The sequence below is a fragment of the Coccidioides posadasii genome, chromosome 2, assembly GCF_018416015.2.
Source record: "Coccidioides posadasii str. Silveira chromosome 2, complete sequence".
In the NCBI taxonomy this organism is placed as follows: Eukaryota; Fungi; Ascomycota; class Eurotiomycetes; order Onygenales; family Onygenaceae; genus Coccidioides; species Coccidioides posadasii.
This window is the reverse complement of record NC_089408.1, coordinates 2548149-2565239: the sequence shown is the minus strand read 5'-3', so window position 1 is coordinate 2565239 and position 17091 is coordinate 2548149. Positions and strand designations below refer to the sequence as shown.

The following is a 17091-nucleotide window of genomic DNA, read 5'->3' as shown; positions in this document are numbered from 1 at the left end:
GTCCCAAAACTAAAAGAGGAAAAATGTAGGGCTATCAAAGCTTTCGCCTCCCCGGCCCCGAAAGACTATAAAAAAGAAAATAAAAAATAAATAAAAAATAACGAACAAACATCGTATTAACTTGCACATGCCCCAAAAAAATGCATATTCATGTAAGGAAAACTTTAACTCGTTTGCCGCCGTGCCTTAGAAGCCGTCAGCCGCTTCTTGACGCGCCGCCACCACTAGTATTAGAGTCTCTGACTCCTAAATTGAGGTCACAGCCTTCTAGGCCTGAAGGGCTCCCGAAAAAGGAGCTCCCATTTCCCGGCATCGGATTGGAATTCGGCTGAGACGCTGCCGCGGCCGCCGCGGCCGCAGCTGCAGCTGCAGCTGCAGAGACATCAAAGTCACTTCCGCCAATTGGGTCAAGATTAAATGGCAAGAACCACGCGCTGGGTTGCAAGGATCCACCCGGCCACCCCATTCCATCCCCAGTGATATCGAGCGGCATATTCCAAAACGAGTTGCTATTGTTATCGGGATGATTGAGTTCGGCCGCTGGGTTAGTAGGGCGGGACGCAATGTTGTTACTGCCGCCGGCGGCTGTTGCGGAATTAAGGGGGTTGGCAGTCATACTAGGGTCGATACCAGAGTATGCGCCGTAAACCAGTTGACGATCGAGATGAGGTAGGTCAGTGCTTAGGGGATATTTGAATGTCGAAGGGTTGAAATCGGTAGCGTCGGTTGGGGAGAAGACGGCTGAATTTGGGAAGTTCGAAAAATCCTGACGAGAATTCTGTGGTGAAATACCTTGGGTACTTGTGACCATCACTGATGACGGTTGCGCCGGAGGCGAAATCCCAGCTACCCCAGGGCGAGACTTCGACTCCTTTGCCGCTGTGTTACGACGGGCTTTCTCTGCAGCTGTTGTTCCACGTCGCTTTACCTCTTTGCGTGGCTGATCGGCATGCGACGGAGGAGATAAACTCGCGAAAAACTCTTCGACACTTTGGAGATCAGACTGTTGGCCCATAACCGCTTCCCCACCTGGCTCACTCCGGATTTCCGGGCTAGGATCTTCCCAGTGGAGCCGCGAAACGCCGTGAGGATACTTGTCGAACCAATCTCCATACTGGAACATGGATGAATCTTCCTCCTTCACACCCACTGGGGGACCTTTAAGCGCGGCATCGGCGAAAGAGCGATATCGCTCTTTTGCGCTTTCGACCATGTAATGAAACATTCCCCAATATTGTTTCATCCGGTTCAAATACCTGTATGTATGCCGGAGGTTCTCTTTGGATGTCTTCTCGAGTTGTTCATTCTTGGAGAAAATCCCCCATATATGCACTGTACTAGCTGCATATGCGCAATAACCAGCGAAGGGAACGGTCAGGAGGTACCCAGAGGCTTGACTGATCAACATCGAAATATGGCCAGCAGCTTCAACCGCTGAACGACCAGCGTCACTGAGGAAGGGCTTCGGGATATCCTTCGGTGGACGTCCGCCCGGAGAGAGCGGGATAGCAAAACGATTTAAAAAGAGTACGTTTTGATGCATGATGATATGGAGAAAGAGAAACTGGTTCGCAATCTTCTCAGCAGCGTGATTCCGGAGATTCTCCAGCGTGAAAACGAGAGAGTTTGGTAAGGAAGCAGAAAATTCCTCGATCTGTTTCTTTAGCTGTGCGTAGCCAGATTCCGGAGACCATAACGGATGTGGATCCTTCAGCTTTCCCCCAAGATTGAGGTAATCGACGATGCGACCCCATAGAATTACCCCGCGAATGATGTAGGCAGAGACGCCCATGTTATCCTTGGGATTGGAAAGTTGTCCAATTCCTTCGGCGACGGGATTGGGCACCGATCCATCCAGATTTTCCGTAGGTCCAGGAATCTCCATCTGAAAGTGTGATTCTTTAATAGGCAGCTGAATCTGCAAGTACTTCTCATTACCAATCGGCGGTCGTTGGCTGCCAGATGAATTGTATCGATCCATTAAGATGCACGCCCACATGGTCCGTCGGCGAATTTCACGGTCTGTAAAGCTCAGCTCAGAGTTTGCTGACTTATTCCCCAGAGGGTCGTAACCGAGCTCTCGATGGAGCTGTAGAGCATATGCCATTCTCAACGCTTGCCCGCCGAAAGACCAGCTTTTGCCACCATGGCAAGCGCCAAACTCATGAAGCCCAAGTATGAGAAATACAGTCAAGATCATGATGTTCGGCTGGTCGTGCCTGCTCAGTGCAATCGTAGCAGCGGCATCAGCCCAATTTTCACCTCGTAGAAAAGCAGGCTCGGTGTTGATTTGAGGGTGTGTCGAAAAGCGGGCCGATACCGCACAGATAGCCAATATTAACACTGGCGGGACGGCTCCAGACTTCAAGCGCCTGATAAAGCTCGGCTTGTGCAGCAACAGATATGATTGCCCATAGACGCAATCAAAGAATACCTCTGCAAGGTGCTCTTGAATCTCCATCGAAGGCAAAAACTCCGCTCCTTCAACCAGAAGCTTATTCTCGTCCCCCACACGTGGCTGCCAACTACCCGGGAAGTTGTCCCTCAAAGCGGAAGCATTGCTCTCCCGCATCCATTCGTCAATCTCAGCCCGAAAAGCTTCATCCGCGGATCTCTTCTTATTCAACGCCTTTGGCGCTCGCGGGGCGTACCCCGGCGGCGGCGGCTTCACGGTAGCCCGACCGATACCGGCCATATCCCTCGCGACATCCTTCGGTATGATCTTGATAACTCTCTCCTCCATCCTCTTCAGCCTCTTGTCCAGCATCGCCATATAGTCCGTCCTAGGCGCGGCTTTTCTCGTCGTAACCTTATACACACACGGGATCCTCGATCGAAAGCAATGCTTGCACGCCGGCTTCTCCCCGGAACACCGGATCTTCTTTCTCCGACACACGATACACGCCAAAGGAAGCCTCTTCCTCTCCTTCCCAGCCTTCGTCTTCAATTCGCTCCATGGCCGTGGATTTTCCGACCCATCCTGCATCGGGGGCTGTCCCTGCTCGTCTGTCTTCACGTCAACCCCACCATCGTTAACCAGCGGCGGGACGGCCGCAATCGTGTCCAGGCTCGTCGATTCGTCAATGGAACGGTGCTGCTCTCCCTGTTCCCTCGACGTCGTCGGGCTCAAAGAGATCCTTTCGTCTGAACCGTCGTCTAGAAGCGATACGTCGCCGTGGAGAAAATCATGGCCGGTTGAGTCCATCTTGAGCTGTTTGGAAACCGTCTCATTCTTTTCAGTCTGATGTCATCTAGCAATAGACACATGAACGCATAACTAGCGCTGCTCTTCTTTGCCTTCTTGCCCTTTTTCTTTTTTCCTTTTTTTTTTTTTAAACCTATTTTCTGTCGCGTGTAAGGGAAACGCCCCGCGAGGTTCAAAAAAAAAAAAAAAGAGCCGTGGGTTCTGGGCGGGTGGCTAAAATAAAGCCGTCTCTGGGAAACAAACTCGACGGTTCGGCCAGTGGAACCCCATCGAGCTTAATTTCATCGTTTCTCCCAGATGGCTGGTCGGCGGTGGCACATCGCAAAACCACCGAGACGGGCGAAGCTCAGTTGGGCTCAGCTACTCCGCGTCTGTGGACGAACTCATTGGATATCGCCGGGCCAAAGCTACGGATAGATGAGGTTCCCGGAGCTGTGGCCTGGATAGAAATGGCAGCGTCACTCTTCAGGAGCACAACAGCAGGGAATGATGGGGGGCGGCGAGGGCCGTGCTTGGCGGCCTTGGCGTTTGATCTCGCGGGTTCGGCGGGCGTGGGCACGACGCCTGAGATGAAGATGAAGGGGTGTTACATTTCGTGGGCGAGCTCTAGAGCTTTTGGTACCTTGTACTTTTTTGATTCGTTAATCTTCCCCTAGTGGGCTATATCGTCATACACACTGCTATGCGGGTTACCGGGTCGTGCAGCGCTTCCTCGGGCCGCCAGACCGGGGGAAAGGGGGAGCAACACGATTGATCAACAGCTTCTCTCTCCATGGCTTCATCAAAAACAGAATAATGGCATTGAGCGTTATTTCGCACCCGATTTCCTTTTGAACATCTGTCAAATAATATGTAGCTATGACGCATCCCACCGCGTACCTTGGAGGCACGGAATCACGGATGCAAACCTCGTATCTACAATCTCATACCCCTGGCGGATCGATGCGCTCGAGAGCTTGGCCTACGAAGACGGGGCTAGAGGAGCGGATAGAGGCTGATTCCTGGATGAATTTCCCACGTAGATCATCTTGGGATGGCTCGTCACCACCCAGTTCTGTGTCACAGGATCCCAGTTGGAGATATCACGTCGAGTCAGGGTTGTCTGCCAGACCGTGTTCTCGCCAGGTCGGAGAGTGACACGATCGAACCCACGCAAAACTATCTTAGCGTCGTTCGGGCCACCAAGTGATAGGTACTGTTTGTTGTCAGAGGTTTAGTTGATTAGCAAATGGCCACAACGTAGCTGACCTAACAGCTGAGGTATTATGTAGGGATCCTTACCAGCTGTGGCACTTCATCTCCTGTCACGCTCCCCGTATTTGTGATGGTGACTGATACTCTGTAAAGCTCCTCATATAGGCCCGGGTTCCCTCCTGGCCCACCTCCTGCTGGGAGAAGCGCCTGTGGGCCTCCATCCGTTGCTCCTGGTGGGACATACTTTTCGGTCGGTAGCCCATAATCGCGGTCCATAGAAGACTCCTTAAGATCGGTCGAATTCAACCACGGGTAGATGTAGAGGTGGACATGGTCAAATCCGGCAGGAAACTGGAGATGATCGGTCGAGTTACCAAAAACCGGGGCAGAATCCGTGAAACCGCTTGTGGGAACATACGGGTTGGCCCGCAGTGGCTGGACTTCGAGGTCAGAGAAGGTGAAAGTCGTGTAGCTCAAGCCAAATCCGAATTCATAGATTGGCTTTGTGTTTGACTTGTCGAAGGCGCGGTAATCAATAAAGATACCTTCCTCAAAAACAATCTGCGGAGCCTTGGTGCCCGCATTGGGCTCTTTGAGGATGCTGACACCATAGTCCTCCGAGGTCGCGGCCCATGTGAAAGGAGATTTGGCCCCTGGATTGACTCGACCATAGATCACGTCCCCCAGGGCGTTACCGCTTTCTTGCCCGGGTAGCCCTGCCCACAAGATAGCAGTGACATTAGGATGGTCGTACCACTTGTTAACCAAGACGGGCCCAGCAGTGTGCATGACCACGACAGTATTGTTACACATGGAGGCGACTGTTTTAATTAACTCATCCCCGTTCTTCCAAAGAGTCAAGTTCTTTCGATCGCCCTCATTCCCGTCAACACTGATAAAACCTTCTCCAGCGCCTGCGTTCACAAATACAAGCGAGACAGTAGCTTGAGAAACAACCGATTCTATCTGAGACGTTGCGTAGTTGTCAAACACTGACATTACTTCTCCAACTCCTTTCGTTATTACTTCATTCTCAATCGCCTGCGCTGGTGTCACAAGGTACGGAAAATCCGCCGTACCGCTGCCCCAACCCATTGCTAGAGTCCCGTTAGCACAACCTCGATCAGGGCAACCATTTGGTCCCCATAGATTCGGTCCAGCATCTTCCCCGATAACTGCAGTGAGCTTCTCTTTGCCTTTTAGTGGAAGGACCCCTCTGTTCTTAAGAAGCACTGTGCTGGCGCTTGCAACTTTTCGAGCAATAACGGCATGTCTGCCGCGTACGTTGACCATTTGGTTCACCCTGCCATAACCTTCCTGGCCACCAGCATGCAGATATCCAAATTCATCACGCGTCCAGGAATTGAAGTTGATCGGGACTTGGGTTTGGTCACGCCGGACTTTGTAGTAAGCTGCCATGATGCGAACAGCCATATCATCCAGCCTCCACTGGGGAATAGTCCCATTGGTGACAGCGATAGTCAAATTCGGTCCCCAGTATGATTTTCCGGTGAGGAAAAGAGTGTCCCCGGGCATTGACATGTCCAAACCAGCCAATGCATCTCCGACGCCGCTGTGATGCGCTTGCCAATCGCTCATGATGAAACCTTGGAATCCGAGTTCGCCTTTAAGGAGCTTATTCTGAGTGTAGCTGTTGGAGCACCCATAGCTGTTGTTGATTTGGTTATATGAACACATCACAGAGCCCACTCCGGCTCGCACCGCATCGGCGAACGGCCTACTCCTGATAAGAAATGGATGATATCAATGCTGTCATATGCGGACGTGAACTCACCAGAGATACAGCTCGTGCATAGTGACGTCGTCCACGTTGGAGCTGGAGCTCTCTGAGATGTTGAAACCATACCCTTGAGCTTCAGGCGCTTGACGAAAACGCTCCTGTTCGTTCACTATAAAATGCTTGACACAGGCGATCACTCCAGCATCCTGGATTCCTTTTATCGTTTCAGCGACCAGATATCCCGACAGCACCGGGTCAGGACTAAAGCCTTCCCAGTTACGACCTCCATCGGGAGACCTGCCCAACGGTCCGACAGCAGGTCCCAATTGCACATCAACTCCTTTGTCACGGTGTTCTTCTCCCATCGCCTTTCCACGCAAGTATGCCAAACTTTTGCTCCACGTCGCTCCTACGTTGATACCCGCCGGAAAAGCACTGACATGGTCCGCTACTCTGCGTTAGCACAGCTCATATTGTCTGGCGATCAGAGGCGAAATAAATTCATACCGAAACGAATACCAAGAGGTCCGTCCTGCATGCATAATGAACGAAATCCTAGTCGAGGAATTGATCCTACATTGCCAACACAAGCTTCTTGCATCCACCTGTGAGAAATCAGCGAACTGCTTTGTTGATAGGAAATAAGGCACGCGAGGATCTACCCAACGCCGGTCGTGAGGTTCACTTTCTCTGTGAGTGTTAATTGAGAGACGAATTCGCGCGCTTTGTTATATGCCTCGCTCCATTCTCCCTGGCCCGAAGCCCAAGGTGAAGGATAGTATGGAGGTGAGAAGGCCCATTCCTGTCAGTACCAATACACGTTAGTAATAGAACCTAGCGCGTATGCGCATCAGTTAATCAGGAAGAAATGCCATCTGCAAATCAGCTTTTATCGGTTTTACCTTCTCCGCAGCCCCGCCGGCAACAAGTACAAATACAGCCGGCAGCCAACCTAACCACATTGTGAGATAATAATGGAATTTCTCCGGAAGCAGTTAATTCTCAAGAGCGGTGATCGCCAGGTTGGAGATAGGCATCGGAGAGATCTGGCGCGTCGAGAATAATCCAACGATTAAAGAACCGTATCCCGGTATCAAAAGATATAACAGTGCGCAGAACTCCAATCTGTGTTTAGAGAAAAAGAAACAAATAACAATAATGCAACACTGAAGTACGCCCTCTATGAAGCATTCCACTGGTTAGTTCGATGAAGGGTAGTGGTCTTTTAAGGAGAAGCAGCTGGAGGGATCAGGGATGACGGTTGGTCCCCAATCTTTCTTGGAGGATTTATCATGCATTCATCAACCTCGCCGATCCAGGTGGAGATATTGGGAAAGTACAAAGATGTACCTCCCAGTTTGCCTGGTTTGGATGGCGCGACCGCGGAGCTCATTGGTACCCTGAAGTACCTCCATGTACATACGTACGACGTATGCATGTAAGGTTTATAAACATATGTAAATAAAGACCTGTCGGTCTACTGGTGTGCCGGCAACAATGAGCATCAGCGTCACCACAGCTTGTGTAGCTTCCCCATCACAACCACACAACCGGGCAAATTACTCCCTCCTGTGCAGCAATCGGCAGGGATCAAGGCGGGCAGCAAAGGGCATCAGATGATGCCCCGAGAAAGCAATTTCCGGAAACCCTCCCCTCGCCGAGAAGTCAAGGCTCATCGCAGCGAGACTTAGCCCAACAACGAAAGCCATACCGTCCTCTAAGATGCTTGGTAAAAAACTGAAGTAGGAAAGAAACTCACCGTCACGCACTCCGTATACAGGGTCGATCGCAACGTTCGTTGTGGCACAGAAGAACAAACACAACACACAACACAGGAGACTTTTTCCAGTTTGGTGGATGAACTCACTATCAGCATGGCGCCAATAGTTGCAGTTCGCAGGGCAGGCCTATGTCACTATCTCCAGCCAGCTCCGTTCGTCCAGAGTGGTTTGATGAAGTGACAAGCTTCCTATTGGGTGGCTTGCTCTGTCTCAAAGCCAATGCAAGGATCTGCAGCGAAGATCATGTGGCGCCTTCATTGAGCCAGAGCTTAGCAACCCGGTTGCAGGGAATGCACGCTTGGACAGACTCCAAGGGGGACGCACGGGATGGTCACTGGACGTTCGCACAGTACACATAGGCACACATTCGTTATCCGTAGTACTCTTTGTATAGATAATATTTAGAGTGGACGACTGTCAATAGAGGTCTTGGAGATCAGTGAGATGCCACTGAAGTGGTCTTAAGATGAACACATGTCTCTCCACAAACGTAAGAACCGGACAGTCACAGGGGCAGCTGTGGCCCTGCCGGGTAATCCGTAGGCTCCGTAGGCCCTCCGCATGTCTTCCGGAACAATGTGTGTGGAGACCATGCGGACCATGCGGGAACTTGCTGCACCACACCGAACACAGGCTTTCGGCCCAAGGACAGGCGAAGTGAGACGAGGTGAGAGCAAAACACACGTCGATGGGCGGACACGCTTTGCCATATTTCATTACCCCACACAGTCTTCAGTCCGTTTTCGCTATCTAGATACCGCTCACCAGCAACGAAGCGCGACGACTACTAAAGTCCCGCGACTTATATGGGCTCACAGCTTTCGTCATTATTCATTCTCTACCCCATACTCCGTGCCGAGAACAGAATACTCCTTATGGGAAATAGGCTACAACCCGGGACCTGAGGTTCGGATTTCAGACCAAGCTTCTTATTCCGCGCGGGGGACCCGGAAAGGCTTGGAAGGTTGAGTTACGGAGTCCGGAGCGGACGGAAAATTAAGCAACTATTATGTGGCACGCTGCGGAGCCCCGTGACAGCTGGAGATAAGTAGCGGGTAACTCATGTTTAACTTTGAAGCTTGGGTTCGAATGAACCACCAAACTGTTCGAGAACCATGAGGCATGAAATGGCGCTGATTGGAGAGGTTGAGAGAGAGGTAGGGACTCCTCGTACTGCTTCCCCGCACATTTGACAGAGGCCAGGGTGCTTGGTGGTGCTTTTGTTCCTTGACTCGCTGTTCATTTGACAAGGCATGGTTAAAGAGAAGAAAGCTCTATGTTAAACTTGTTCTAGCAAGAGGGGAGGAGCATTCGGAACCGTATGGAGAACACCTCATGTTTCGATCCCTTTTGGGTTTGTGACTTTTCACACAGGCCGATACAAAGTGCGGGGCCAGGTCAAGTATTCCCGGGGTTAGACGGAGGGGCCCCTAATCAATGTGAGAGAGAGGTACTGCGAACACAAAGATATGTTGGTTGGGTTATTGCCACCGGAGGACGACGGATGATCCAAGATGCTGCTGATTTGACGGTTGGGTGTTTGATGAGCAAGCAAACATCCCACAAGAGAAATCGACCAATAACATTTCTGTTTCTCACGTGATCGCAGTCATCGAATTACATAATCTCTGGATAATCTGGGCACGCCTCGACTCTGTACTCCGTGCTTGCCGAATTACCAAAAAGGTTGATGCGAAGTATTCGAATACACGTGAGGAACTAAAATCAAAGCTCTTTATTGGAGCCTCTTGGATGTTGAAGATGTTGTCTCCTCTCCGTTTGCCTTCTCGTGATAATATTCATTATATTTGTTGATCTACCAAACCATGTATATACATGTGCAAAACCACTGAATTTGACAGGAGCATATGAATGGTGATATCAGGGCTGATGTATACATGGAAACAGCTCCTACCACCCAATTAACTGCTTCAATGCAGGGTCGAAAGGAATTCCATCTTTAGAAGATGGTAACCAGCTTCTTAAGCACCTCAAAGTTAGGTGTTCCCAGCCCAGTGACTGGATCCCAGCCCTTTGTGGCATTCCAGCTAGCATAAGGCACGAACGGCGTTGGCAGGCCACTGTACATGTCCTTGCCTGTGCATCCAGTCGAGCCTCCATGCACGATATCCGTGAAGCCAAAGCGCCCGACTGTGTAGAGGAAGGGGTTGAGGAAGCCAAGCACAGGCTTGCCCTTCTCCTGCCGAATTGAGTTGAGGTTGGCGACAATGGCGGCGAAGACCGGCGCAGAGGCACTGCGAGAGTAGGGCATGGGTCAGCACAAAAAGCCACGTTCAAGGATAAAGATCAAGAGATTTCACAAGGGCACATGAATAGAGTGCATTAAAAAAATGCCAACCGACCTTGTTCCAGATACCCCGATGACTCTGTCATGGTCCACCACCGAGAAGTTGAGTCCCTGAGCCGCCACGTCTGGGAATCCACGGCCGGCTGGGTTATATAGGCCCTCCCAGCGACTGCCAAGTCGGCGGAGATAATGTCCCACTGCATGTTCTTGGTACCACGGGCGTCGATACCTATCGGAGAATCCTCCAGACGAGAAGAAGATCGCCCTCTCTGGGTTGATGTTGTGTGTGGCACCGACCGAAGTCACGAACGGACAAGCAGCAGGGAACACGGGTAGGAATCGAGTTGTGTTCTTTCCGTCATTTGTCTGGCAAGCGCAGCCCACACCGGTATCACCACTGCTGAATATTACTGACACACCTCGGGCTCCGAGACGGGCAAAGAGGTTACATGTCATATCAGTGTATTTCTTCGGCACGCTTTGCTCGTTTTCTCCGTAGGATGTGGAAAGCACCGATGGGAGTTGGTCGTCAGGCAGCGATAACAAATAATGAAGCTGGTCCAAGTAAGGCTCGTTCGAACTCTCGTTGGCGTGTGGCTGATCCAAGTCAGGGATAAGTGGTCCACGCCCAGCAGTGGTGTAATACACCGATTTAGCGCCAGAGAGACCAATGGCGTAGTCAACGTCCAAGCTGGCCTCTATACTGTTCAAAGAAGAATTCTGGTCGTTACGACCCCCATTGATGGACACCACATCAAAAGTTGTGCCCTTCAATTGTGGAGCGTAAAGATCCAAGAAGCGGGCAAAGTCGTCGTATCTGGCAAACTGTTCAAGATATCCCGAGATACCAAGTTTGTTTCGTGAGTCAACTTTGGCACGGAAGTCTCCGAGCTTGTATAAGTCTCGGAGACAGTCTGGAGTAATCGTTCTATTGCAATCCACGCGTGCATTTCGCACTCTAGGGAGGCCATGTTGTTCAAAAACACTGTTGAACTGAGGTCGAGGTTCGCTGAATTTTGTCGTCGGCTGGATCATGTGGACATATGGAGCGATAATTTTTGGAACAGAGTACTCCAACGTCCGCAAGACCCGGGCCTTGTTGACCTTGTTGTGGTAGTAGTAGAATTGGGTGTTGAATAGTTCCTCGGCCTTCTTAACGGGAATGGTAAAGTGAAGCCAGTCACTGTCCAATTGGATGGACTTCTCAGAAACACCCCCTTCGAGCAACCACGCAAGCACTGCATCAGAGGTATAGGACGGTGGCTGCAAGAATGCCTGCACCTCATCACGGGTCATATGCTCGCCATAATGCTCGTTTCCAGGCGTGGAAATATCGAGAACGCGTTGCTCAAACTGGTCTAATACGTCATTCTGCATCGCTAGGTGCAATCGGAGGGGAGCGTTGGGGGACGGAGGCTCGCCTCGCTGCCATGTCTCAGGAATTCGATCGAGATGCTCGACAACCTGAAAGGATTGCGAAAGATGGGAGGCCGGGGCGCCATTGACCAAAAAGGGCAAGCTGAGCAAAGCGCCAATGGCACGAAAATTGAGGGCAACCATGACGAATGATGAGTAGGGAGAAGGATTAACTTGTCTACGAAGGCTGCTCCAGGAGGACCACGGCAACCGGATCACAAGCGAAGAAGGTTTCTCTCCTAAATGGGGAGTGAAACCTTTTTAAACAATGGGCACCCTCCATGCTGTTCAACCCGACGGAGAGACAGCTCAGCAAGTAATCAAGAACCCCATGCGGTGCCAATCAAAATCGAGGTGGGGAAGGGCCGAAAGGTTACAAACCCATTCCTAGAACAATACGATGCCTTGAAAAGCTCTGGTAGCGGAGGAAAATACGGGTTTGTGTGGGGCGAAGGCCTCCATGGCTGTGTGTTCTCGAAGCTTTACCACGGATCGAATATATGACAGGAGTAAGAGCCGGGCCCTTAGGCGATGGAAGCTCCTGAATGCATCAAGAGAGTCCAGCTTCCCCTCACATGGGGTTACATGCGATGGTTTGCATTATCGTCGTCCCCCTGGTAAGCAGATCCGCCTTTCACCAATCAAGAGGTTAGCGGAGCCAAGGTATGCAAATCCTGTAAGAGCTGTTGACTGCTTATGCGGAGCAAGGAGCCAGGGCCGAGTGTGTATATATATATATTTATATTTGTACATACTCAACACAGTTGATGTTCGATTTGTCTCCTTTCAACAATTCTAAATCGTTATGTTAACGTTGGTTGGTGGCACAAACGAGGTTACTCCCAAGCGTCCCGGAGGCTAACTAGTTAGTTCCTCAAAAACAATGACAGATATTGTTGGACCACTTTTTTGCTTCCCGCATTTTTCCACTGATTGATAGGGTCAGTATCCTGGTCACTGTTGCATCTGATTCTCCCGAGCCCCATCTCACTAGTGCAAGCGAGAATGGGAGGATTCGGTTGGGTGCTTCATCCAAAATTATTTAAGCATTCATGCCAAGGAGGCTTGAGGATGCTTGATGCTCTAGGAGTCCTTCCATTGAGCCAACCCAAAAAAATACTTGTTGACGAAATGTCCGTGGTCGAGAACTAGCAATTTGGTCTGCGATCGTGCTGAAATAACTTACGATGGATAAAAACAAGGCCGTCAAGGGCTAGCTACCTACCTTTTGGGGGTTCCAGGACGTTGTGACGATACAATTTTAATCCCGACCCTCCCAACAAGGTACCCGCTCGGATGAACCGGAGTCTAGTTCCTACACGGGCTTCGCACGTGCAGGGTGTAGGAACATGTAGAAGGATGCGTCGCTTCGACAAACGTACTTGTTGGTATATTTGGCTAGCTGGTACGGAGTAGCGTGGTATGGTTTTTAACTTGCGGGGTCACGTCACCCTTCCAACAGTGGATACGATCTATGCCACCGCGACTGTACCCATGATCGTTGGTTAGAGCTACACAATGGCACTTACTTAAGTCTTTGTACGTTTTCGACATTTCCGAACGGTCCATGGGAAAGAAAATTAGCGAGGGAACCCCGAATTTGCGAACATTATATTCCAATCGAGCCGCGATGTCAAAAACTCAACTGAAGGCTAGATGTCCACCCCCTCAAAAACGGTAAATTGGATTTTCGGTTAGCTAATGCGACGTCGCTATTGCATGAGAAAGAATACGCTCCTTATTCCGTACATCAAAACAGCGCAGCAGAGAAATGGGGTTAGTCAAGGCTCCCCGGAGAGCCCTGCTCCCTACGTCGAACCCTGGACGAGGAAATAGGCAGTGCAGGTATTCCGTCGAGTGTCTAGTGTTTGAATCCCTCATGTACCCCAAGTAAAACTTTTCGTTTGCTAGCTTGTCAACGTGGTCACCGCATGTACCTATTGCACTCACACTTGAGTTTCGTTGAGGTGTGATCGATGCTCCCGAAATTCCGAATGGACCTATGAAGAAATTGTGGGCAGGAAAATACCTAGATGTCAAACACTGCCCCTAGCTTCAGAGGCAACCACATGACAAAGCACTACCTTGCAAACGGATGCGGAGAGCAGAGAAGCTTTCCTCGTCCTCTTGTCGACACCATGGAACTGACACTCAGTCCTGCCTGCTGAACATATTCTTTTCTCCAACGTTCTTTCTTACAGATTGTTCCGTACCACGGGTGAGAAGAAAATGGTCTTATCCAACCTTTCAGTCCTGTGTAGATTGTACACAAGGGTCCGTTCACCATGGCAGCTCCGAGTTGTCTTTGGTAATGGGAACATCCTCGATTGACATTCATTTTCCTGCACTTTCATCGGCGAACTCCTTTTCGATCCCGAGTTCCAGGGCTAATGTGCACCTGGGCTCTGAATGCCGGGTTTATGTTGACAGCATTATAGCATGAACCTATGTAAGGAAATGTTGGAAAGCTGCAGGTGCTTCAAAAGATCACCAAGAAGAAGCTTATTCAAGCCAGCAGAGATATCTTTCTTGCCCAAGTTTCTTGACAGCCAAGAGTAGCCTTTGTGTGGCGTTGTCGCAGGCTTTGAGAGCGGAAAAATGCACCATGTCGGATGTCCTGGACTAAAGCAGGGACATGTGGAAAAGGGGTGCTAATTCATGGCTATTACAACAATCTTTGTAAAAAGCAAAGTGTAATACGGAGCAGAGAGAATGAAGAAGCGGCATTACTCCAGAATCCGTAGGAATTGCTCCCAGGAAAGGTAATGTCGCGTTAAGGAAGTGTGTATGTCCATGTGTACATACATAGGCACTCCCAGGCTTGCAACCACAGGCGGATAATGATAGAATCAATTCAGGCAGTGGCCATTCACCGGACACCTCTCCAACCGAGCGAACCCTCTAGCCTCAAGAATGAGATGATAGGCTTATCATTAGTCAACGAAACCAACCTTCTCGCGTCTACTCACGTGATGCAGCTTATTTCGATGACGCGGTTCGCGCCGCCGGCAACAGGGGAGGGAGCGAAACGTTGCGGCAGTTCCTGGGCTTGAGAGACGTCGAGCGGAGAAACGACCGCCTGAAGAGCAACATTCCAACGTGTCCTAGCTAGCGAACTTGATCGCGTTTCTTGAACCACTTGACGGCCTCTAGCTCCACTGCCATTTTGCTCACGAAAGTTATTACGTCATTGGCAAAATTGACCGCTTGAACGGTGTGAACGACTGCTACCGATTCGCAGCAATTCTTGAATTGTCAAGTCTGACCGTCGAATTAGCCGATTTTACGCTCGAACAAAAGTCCGCCATGGTGACGACACGGCACCATCCGCAGGAGTTTCCTCCTCCAGCTACTTCCGCCTCAGCGTCGAAGCAAGCTATATCGAAACGGGAGCATTCCCCGGCTGTCGCGGGCCATTGGATGCATATTCCGTCGACACTGGTAATTCTATGGCTGGTAGCCTCGATCCCGTTGGTAATCTGGGATACTGGTTATGTCCTCTTGAGGCCTCATAGCATGCCCGGTGGCGCATTGCATTCCGTATGGTCCCCGTATGCACTCTACGGAACGGTAGACTACATATATGGCTGGCCAGCATACAGGGCTCGAAACGGCTTCACGGCCGCACAGGCGTCTCTCAACGTTGTTGAGACAATTGCTTATCTATTTTATTTGTGGACTGTTTGGACACATGGAAAAGCGCTCGGATCCCGTGGAAAACTCAAAGCGCCGACGCGAGGCATAAGCTGGTTTTTATTTGCCAAAAAGCATGTTGGTGGAAGAATGGGCGCTGTTGCATTACTGGTTGTCTTCAGTGCCAGTGTGATGACCCTCAGCAAGACCATCCTCTACGGTGAGTGCTTGTCCTTACCCTCCCGGGCGAAGAGCCCGCCTTGCCCACCAAAGTTTATTTAGCGTCATTCCATCAGCCTTTCAGGTTCGTTATGGATATGCTGTCTGATTACCAACGTAAATGAAGGCCTAAATGAAGCATTCTCTGGGTTCGATAATGTTGGACACAATAGCTTTTCAGCGCTGGTCTTTCTTTGGATCATTCCTAAGTAAATTACAAACACCCCCCCACCCCAAACCAACTCGCAAGAGGCGATTGGTCCTCGAATTCCAGTGTCTAATAACTTCAATAGTGGACTTTGGATTGTTTTTCCAAGTTTAGCAACGTACTCTCTCGGAGCAGAGATTATCGACGCGCTTGAAATAGTCAGTGGTGTGTCTCACAATACGGCTGAGAATACAAAGCCAAAGGCTTCGTAATCATGCTTGGGCCCGTACGGAGTATTGGACATATATCTATGAAAACGCATTTCATGGTACCTGCTCTTTGACCCTTGCGCTGTTCGCACTTTTAGCTACTTTGACTGGCTAATCATGTATTTATTATCCTTCTATCGAAATTTCCTTTCCCTTTCCCCACCGATTTCCAAACTGTCCCTGTTCAAATAGAAAAGAGTCAACCTGGAACAAATGTGGATAGGATATACTAGCATACATATCCGCTATGTGATTATCAAGTACTTCGTTTTGACTTCAGCCGCATTGCTGGCCCTCTACGCACACAATACGGGTTGCCTTTCCATGAGAACGGTGGCCTTTTGCTCGTATCCTAGCACGATATCAGGTGGTAACTATCACTTGCCGGGTGCCGTCAAGCAAAACCCGGTCAGATATAGAGTCATTAACCGTTATTTCTCAAAAGCCAAACACGGAGACTAAAGAGGCTTTCCCGAATCACCACTTGAATCCATTGAGGAGAGTGCGAGTCGACCTTTCTTTTTCCTTGGTTTCAGCCTTCATTCTTAGGCTTTCGGAACCCAGTACATGCTTCCGCGACAATCGCTTGCATTTATCCCCCAAGGCTGCCAACTGCTCATGCTTGTTGATTGGCTCGGGGAACTGTCATCCTGTTGCCTCTGACCAGGCTGTCGGGCTCATTATTTCTTTTTCGCCTCTTTCCTGATGGATTGTCCTGCCTGGAGCCCACAGACAATGCAGCCAAAACGCGGGTCATTCGCATTCTGTGCCTTCGCTCCCTCCGTTTGGTTCTTTTCCCAAGGACTAACAGATAAAGCGCCCCCGAGAAGGTTTGATCTCTGCAGCCAACGCATCAAATCTTAACGATGAAATGGTGGACACGTGCTAATTCCTTTCGTTTCGCAGCATTCCAGAGAAATAATTAAGAATATGCGCTAGTGTTCGCAATTCTGCAAAGCATCCTGTGCTTCAACTCTGTCTCTGTACGGGCGTAATGTTGAAAACTCAAATGCCGTTCGTTTTATAGTCAAGCATCCAGGTCAGGCACGGAAAAGCCGAGAAATCGTCTGAGTACGCCTGTGGCTTTTGCATCTGCTAGAAAATAAGACTCTGCAACATTACCATAATTGAACAGCAGGAGGTACGCTAATTGGACTAGCTGAATGATGTGTTGAAT

At 50.1% G+C, this 17091-nt stretch overlaps 4 protein-coding genes across 4 annotated transcripts; 1 reads left to right on the top strand and 3 right to left on the bottom strand.

The window, feature by feature from the left end:
* Nucleotides 1-196: 196 nt before the first annotated feature.
* On the bottom strand, nucleotides 197-3205 carry D8B26_003358 (uncharacterized protein; the record flags this gene model as incomplete). Its single annotated transcript, XM_003068383.2, has 1 exon — nucleotides 197-3205. One exon carries the CDS (start codon nucleotides 3203-3205, stop codon nucleotides 197-199), a length of 3009 nt encoding a protein of 1002 aa, XP_003068429.2.
* A 616-nt stretch (nucleotides 3206-3821) lies between these two features.
* Nucleotides 3822-7327, bottom strand: D8B26_003357 (uncharacterized protein). The gene is made up of 6 exons (XM_003068384.2): nucleotides 7043-7327; nucleotides 6803-6942; nucleotides 6648-6745; nucleotides 6195-6588; nucleotides 4487-6137; nucleotides 3822-4400 (listed from the first exon to the last, which is right to left on the bottom strand). Exons 1-6 carry the CDS (start codon nucleotides 7100-7102, stop codon nucleotides 4167-4169), a joined length of 2577 nt encoding a protein of 858 aa, XP_003068430.2. The 5' UTR covers nucleotides 7103-7327; the 3' UTR covers nucleotides 3822-4166.
* Nucleotides 7328-9670: 2343 nt separating this feature from the next.
* SED4 (vesicle formation at the endoplasmic reticulum) lies at nucleotides 9671-11854 on the bottom strand. The gene is made up of 2 exons (XM_003068385.2): nucleotides 10285-11854; nucleotides 9671-10176 (listed from the first exon to the last, which is right to left on the bottom strand). Exons 1-2 carry the CDS (start codon nucleotides 11787-11789, stop codon nucleotides 9882-9884), a joined length of 1800 nt encoding a protein of 599 aa, XP_003068431.2. The 5' UTR covers nucleotides 11790-11854; the 3' UTR covers nucleotides 9671-9881.
* A 2826-nt stretch (nucleotides 11855-14680) lies between these two features.
* On the top strand, nucleotides 14681-16198 carry D8B26_003355 (uncharacterized protein). The gene is made up of 4 exons (XM_003068386.2): nucleotides 14681-14859; nucleotides 14923-15498; nucleotides 15625-15706; nucleotides 15791-16198. The coding sequence occupies exons 2-4, from the start codon at nucleotides 14952-14954 to the stop codon at nucleotides 15915-15917; spliced, it is 756 nt and encodes a 251-aa protein (XP_003068432.1). The 5' UTR covers nucleotides 14681-14859; nucleotides 14923-14951; the 3' UTR covers nucleotides 15918-16198.
* The last annotated feature ends 893 nt before the right edge of the window (nucleotides 16199-17091 follow it).

Coding starts and splice junctions, on each gene's coding strand:
- SED4 (XM_003068385.2), bottom strand. CDS start 11,789: ATGGTTGCCCTCAATTTTCGTGCCATTGGCGCTTTGCTCAGCTTGCCC. Junction 10,177..10,284: donor ATCGGGGTATCTGGAACAAG/GTCGGTTGGCAT, acceptor CTACTCTCGCAG/TGCCTCTGCGCCGGTCTTCG.
- D8B26_003357 (XM_003068384.2), bottom strand. CDS start 7,102: ATGTGGTTAGGTTGGCTGCCGGCTGTATTTGTACTTGTTGCCGGCGGG. Junction 6,746..6,802: donor AACCTCACGACCGGCGTTGG/GTAGATCCTCGC, acceptor GATTTCTCACAG/GTGGATGCAAGAAGCTTGTG. Junction 6,589..6,647: donor ACCTCTTGGTATTCGTTTCG/GTATGAATTTAT, acceptor AACGCAGAGTAG/CGGACCATGTCAGTGCTTTT.
- D8B26_003355 (XM_003068386.2), top strand. CDS start 14,952: ATGGTGACGACACGGCACCATCCGCAGGAGTTTCCTCCTCCAGCTACT. Junction 15,499..15,624: donor CAGCAAGACCATCCTCTACG/GTGAGTGCTTGT, acceptor ACGTAAATGAAG/GCCTAAATGAAGCATTCTCT. Junction 15,707..15,790: donor TTTCTTTGGATCATTCCTAA/GTAAATTACAAA, acceptor TAACTTCAATAG/TGGACTTTGGATTGTTTTTC.